The sequence below is a fragment of the Adiantum capillus-veneris genome, chromosome 22, assembly GCF_014529385.1.
Source record: "Adiantum capillus-veneris isolate H3 chromosome 22, ASM1452938v2, whole genome shotgun sequence".
In the NCBI taxonomy this organism is placed as follows: Eukaryota; Viridiplantae; Streptophyta; class Polypodiopsida; order Polypodiales; family Pteridaceae; genus Adiantum; species Adiantum capillus-veneris.
In genome coordinates, this window is record NC_140952.1 from 89,254,631 (window position 1) to 89,260,337 (window position 5,707).

Sequence of the window (5,707 nt, forward strand, 5' to 3'; positions counted from 1 at the left end):
TTTCACACATGGCTCCCAATAAGCCAAGAAATCCAAGCTCTACAAATAGCTCTTCCCAAAATCTCTATAAACAGTGGATACCTTTCTCAAGTGCATGACTCTTCACACTCCATAAAGAAGCGGCAACCCATTGTGGGAATTATGCAAGTAAGACCTCTGACCCATGGAATGCAATGGTTTTTGCAACCATCAATGAATCCTTTCCTCTTTCGCTAAATAGCAATTCTCAGGTTACAAAATCAAACTTCACATGACTCTAATGTGCAATCTATTGCAATACATGATAAAGCAAGCAGAGAATACAGTGGTGGATAAATTCTTGGTGACCACAATGACTAACAACACTTTTCTCCCTTTCTTTATGTAATCTAGACGGTTCACTTCGGAGAGCCACACTGCCACAATTTGCACCACCTTAGGGAAAATATCTTACTGAAAATTTTCATCATGGAGGGCTCTTTGTGTACGGTGTTGGGGTAACATTGTAGAATAGCTCCAATGACCAACAAAAATTGTCAATCTGGAGTGATGAGCTATCCGACTAGGGCATGGAAATACTCAAGGTAATCATGGCAGCACGAATGGCTACTCTATGAGGAGAGCTTCTCAGTCTATGGAGGAGCTAAGCCACGATGTCTGGCAATCTCCACATCCACTTCTCTTCACCTCAAATCAACCCAATCACACACACTAAGGTTTGCAAAGACGCACATATCACTAATCCCATCATGCAACACACTAATCACAAGCGCACACACATACATCTATTGAGCATCCGCACTCCATTCACATCTACATGCACACACAAAGAATAGAGGGCAATCACACAAGACTATAGTGGGATGAACCACTTATTATTTACGATCTAACTAATCAAACATCATTAGCAATCACAAGAGAGTATGAGAGATGCATAGTGTAAGAGAATTAAGCATTGATTAGTGTTAATCAAGTCACATGAGCAAGGAAAAGATCAAGGACTCCATAGCCACACACCTCATGAGCTCCCACCAAAGAGTGGTCTCAAGAAATGAGGTCGAGAACCCTAATTCCATTTACACACTGCCTTATATACCTAGGGTAAAAATATGCATTGTCAGGGCGCCCAAGACCTTTATGGATCCATAGATTACTGAATCTCCAACCTAGGCACACTAACTCACTAGACTACTTGGAACTCTCATTGAGCCCGTAACACATAACAAATATTACAATGGCTTGAAATACATGGCCATTTTGGAAAAATGTAAAAAAGATGTTACTCCAAGCTTAACTGCTTCTTTGTATTTGTCTTCGATGTGCATTCGTAAGGCTTGGGCATTTAACGACTTTTGTTTAATTGACTTCGGCTCAGTTAACATTCACCCCTTCCGATTTTAGTGCTCGGGCACCGTTGAAAAGTGTAGCTCATTAATTATTTGTGGCTTAGTTGGTTAGGCCATTTGAGCCAAAATGGAATGAAATCCTTAACTCCTTTGGCTTATCTGCATGTGTTGAATTTTTCAGATTTTGAACTAGTTAACATTGTGTTTATGGCAAACATGCTTGATCTGCTCATACTAGTCTGCTAGGCATGAAGAGGCTTGAGAAGTTTGCCCGAGTGCATTCATATGTATGTGGGCCTATGCCTACCAAGTCACTAGGTGTTGTTGCTTTATCACTTTCATAGAACGATGCAACTTGTAAGGTTTGGGCACATCCTTTGAAGTGTAAGGATGATGCATTAGTATCACGTAGAGATAGATTCTATATGTTCGTATTTCATGTGCTTAATAGATCACCAATGAATACTCTAGATGGTGGTGGTCTTTTGCTCTCCTATGAGAAAAATGTTTTTGGTAAGCTCTGCCACATACAAAATCATATGAGACCATTCATTCAAACAAAGTTCTAAAGAAACTTAGATTTAGTGTTAAGTATGGAGCCTGATTTACCCTTGTAATTTTCTGTGGTAAAAGCGCACATTTGTAAGGCCCCCATTATGAGGAGAAGCCATTGTGCGTGAAGGAAAATCACTCACCGGAAACCAAAATTTTCTCGGCCAAGAATTAGGGGCAACTTTAGGGGCCCGCCCCCGAGACTTTTTTTCCCCCTCGTCGGAATATTCCTTTTCGCCGGAATATTATGGCCGGATGGCGGTCGGAAAGTGGTCGGAAAACAACCGTCGGTTGGCCGGTAGTCAATGGCTGGTAGCCGGTGGTCGGAAGTCAATGGCCGGTGGCCGGTGGCCGAATTCAAAAGCGGACTTGTCTTCTCAAGGGCGGCCACACATGGGCGGATTTGGAAGGTCCGATTTGGACTTATTCGCACAAGGGCGGCTACACATGGCTGCCTCTCATAAGAGAGGGCAACCCTTTTGGCCTATAAAAGGAGGCCATTTCTACACACATTTCATAGTGTGAAGTTGATGCAACAAGGTGAGTGTGAGGTGGTGAGAGTGAAGCAAGGCGGGAGCTCTATTAAAGGTTTAATCCCTTTGTAAACTACTTCTTCTTTTGAAGTGCTAAAGCCATTGAGTGGCTGCTTTCCCGTGAACGTAGCCCACATTGGGTGAACCACGTATATCGTGTGTACTCTCTCTCTCTCTCTCTCTCTACTCTATAATCTCTTGTGTGTGAAATCTATCTCTCACCATTAAGTAATCTATTCAAATATCTATTTAGCTATGTCTTATTTCCTAACATTTAGTGTATTCCCACGTACAGATTTTAGAATCTACCTCTATTTGACGGTAAGGAAACTTACAATATGTAGAGGTTTTAGAGAGCTTTTGCATAGGAGCATTTTGAGTGATGAGAGCCATTTTGGTTGTTATTCTTGATTGTGGTGAAAGCTAGTAGCTGAACTAGAGAGAAAAGTCAAAATGGTTGAGAGAGAGTGACAGAGTTAGTGCAACTTTACCAGCTTTGGTAGAGTTGGGATGCTTGGGTCTCGTTGAGAATATAGACAAACAGTTTGTGACGACATTTCCATGCGATAAAACATATCTTGGTGCATTTCTTCGAATATCTTCAACTTGCTCTTAAATTTTCCATGTATAGGTTTTCCAATGTTGAAAAAAAATGTTTATCGAGCTTTGACCATTTCTCTCTCTCTCTCTCTCTCTCTCTCTCTCTCTCTCTAAAAGGTCTCGAGTTCAACTCTCCTCGTCGGATAGATCTTTCAGGTCTCTTGGGATAGTTTCCTACGATGTTAAAACAATCTTCTTCTTCTTCTTCTTCTCTCTTGCTCTCTCTCAAAAGAAAGGTTTCAAGGAGTTTTGAACATAGAGAGTAAAGTGTTCAGAAAAAGCATTTCATCTGAAGCCTTCTTGGTGCATTTCTTCGAATATCTTCAACTTGCTCCTCAATTTTCCATGTGTAGGTTTTCCAATGTTGAAAAAAAAATGTTTATTCGAGCATTGGCCATCTCTCTCTCTCTCTCTCTCTCTCTCTCTCTCTCTCTCAAAGGTCTTGAGTTCAACTCTCCTCGTCGGATAGATCTTTAAGGTCTCTTTCCTACTCCGTTAAAACAATCTTCTTCTTCTTCTTCTTCTTCTTCTCCTCTCTCGCTCCGTCTAGAAGAGAAAGTTTCAACGAGTTTTGAACATAGAGAGTAAAGTGTTCAGAAAAAGCATCTCATCTGAAGCCTTCTAAAATTTCACAGGATTTACGGTCTCTTCTCATTCTCGACGGCAGCGAGTACACGAGCTACCCATCGACACTCTTACGCTGAACAAAGCTTTCATGGTTTCTCAGGGCTAGATTCAAGCGATTCTTCGGTAGGATATGCGTCCCTGCGTTTTGTAGGTGAGAGAACTCAGCGCCTCCCTGGATGCTGCTTGGCCTGATCTGTATTTGTCTATGTGTGTGTGTGTGTGTGTGTGTGAGAGAGAGAGAGAGAGAGAGAGAGAGAGAGAGAGAGAGAGAGAGAGATCTCACATAGTCTGAGTTCATCGTGGCCCTTTCATTGAATCCATGTAAAGTGAAGGAGAGACATGGCAGATTTCAGTCAAAAGATAGATTATGTGTTCAAGGTGGTGCTGATTGGCGATTCAGCAGTAGGAAAGTCGCAGTTGCTAAATCGATATGCTCGCAATGAGTTCACTCTCGACTCTAAGGCCACAATTGGAGTGGAGTTCCAGACCAGAACCATTGTCGTAGATCAAAAGACAGTCAAAGCTCAGATCTGGGATACAGCTGGTCAGGAGAGGTACCAAAACTTGCTTTCACCTTCTTCACAAGCTTGCTTGCAATTGAAAGCGCTTAATGTAGGGTGGATGCTTGTCCTTTTAGCAAGATCTACGTATTTTTTGTATGTTTTCTCATCTACTGCAATGGATTTCGGTGAGTGCACTGGTACAAATCTATAGAGAGAGAGAGAGAGAGAGAGAGAGAGAGAGAGAGAGAGAGAGAGAGAGAGAGAGAGAGAGAGAGAGAGAGAGAGTCTCAAGCTACATTAGTTGATTGAGTGGTGAGTTGAGGCGCGTTACGCGCTGGATTCTGTTTAAGCTGCCTAACTGCATTACTCCATGAATATTGTTAACACTACTATGGAGAAGAATGTTGATTGCCAAGGTGGCACCTACCTTTGACAACGCTTCGATTTTATATTTCAGAGGATTTTATTTATCATGCATCCAGTGTGCGGTTTATGGATAGTCTCTGAGGCTGATAGAATAGCTAGAGATAGTAGCCAATTCTTTTCTAAAGTGACTCAGTCTAGTTGAAGGCATCAATCACAAGAAACGTAGAACAATGAATTATGAAGACTTGTGTTGACTTGTGAGTGGCGGTATTACAGGTATAGAGCAGTTACAAGTGCTTATTACAGAGGTGCAGTGGGTGCAATGTTGGTATATGATATTACCAAGCGACAAACCTTTGACCACATTGCACGCTGGCTAGAGGAGCTTCGGAGTCATGCTGATAACAACATTGTTATTATGCTAATTGGGAACAAAACTGATTTGGGCACGTTGAGAGCCGTTCCAACAGAAGATGCGAAGGAGTTTGCTGAAAAGGAGGGATTGTTCTTCTTAGAAACATCAGCTTTAGAAGCCACCAATGTCGACTCTGCATTCCACACTGTGCTTACGGAGATTTACCGAATCGTCAGCAAGAAATCTCTCATTGCAAATGAGGAGCAAGGGAATGGCAACACGTCCTTGTTGACCGGTACAAAACTCGTCGTTCCTACAGATAATCAACCAGTTTTATTACAGAAAAAAGGTTGCTGTGCATAAGCCTTTTTTGCAACCAGAGCATGTCCAATTGTTTCAAGGCAGTTCAGTTGATTTTTTTTCTTCATATAGCAAGCGCCTTCACCATTCTATTAGATGCAGGCTCAAATTTTGTGTCGTATTCTTTTGCTTTTGCATCAAATGAACAATGGATGAAAATTATTTGTCCTTGTACTGCCATTTGAATTCGTCTAGACTCTTGACACTCTTTTGTCTCTCTTTTTCTGCACCGCTTCTCTTAAAAGTACTGTTGCCTTGTCACAGTTTAATTTACATATGAGTTTTTGGCCTACATAAGGCCTAAGTAAAGCATTGAACTCTTGGGAGCAATTGTGGACCGTCGGATAAAGCTTGTTGATTAGTGCCACATGGCAAGTTAATGATGTTAGTCTTTTTCCTTCCTATTTCTTCCAAGCGAGGCATGAACTTAGCATTGTCTTTTGTATACGTGGGCCCTTGTGAGAGATAGTTGACATCCTTTTTCTT

At 41.7% G+C, this 5,707-nt stretch overlaps 1 protein-coding gene across 2 annotated transcripts; it reads left to right on the forward strand.

Moving 5' to 3' along the window:
* The first annotated feature begins 3,551 nt into the window (after positions 1 to 3,551).
* LOC147429763 (ras-related protein RGP1-like) lies at positions 3,552 to 5,428 on the forward strand. 2 transcript variants are annotated; one of them, XM_086496003.1, is made up of 3 exons: positions 3,552 to 3,760; positions 3,965 to 4,191; positions 4,783 to 5,428. In XM_086496003.1, the coding sequence occupies exons 2-3, from the start codon at positions 3,977 to 3,979 to the stop codon at positions 5,222 to 5,224; spliced, it is 657 nt and encodes a 218-aa protein (XP_086352129.1). In that variant the 5' UTR covers positions 3,552 to 3,760; positions 3,965 to 3,976; the 3' UTR covers positions 5,225 to 5,428. The 2 variants fall into 2 exon arrangements, with proteins under 2 accessions (XP_086352129.1, XP_086352128.1); XM_086496002.1 differs by having other exon boundaries at positions 3,553 to 3,788.
* The last annotated feature ends 279 nt before the right edge of the window (positions 5,429 to 5,707 follow it).

What these genes read in the sequence shown, in the direction of transcription:
- LOC147429763 (XM_086496003.1), top strand. Translation starts at nt 3,977, where the DNA reads ATGGCAGATTTCAGTCAAAAGATAGATTATGTGTTCAAGGTGGTGCTG. An exon ending in GATACAGCTGGTCAGGAGAG is followed by an intron (nt 4,192 to 4,782) that starts GTACCAAAACTT and finishes GCGGTATTACAG; the next exon opens with GTATAGAGCAGTTACAAGTG.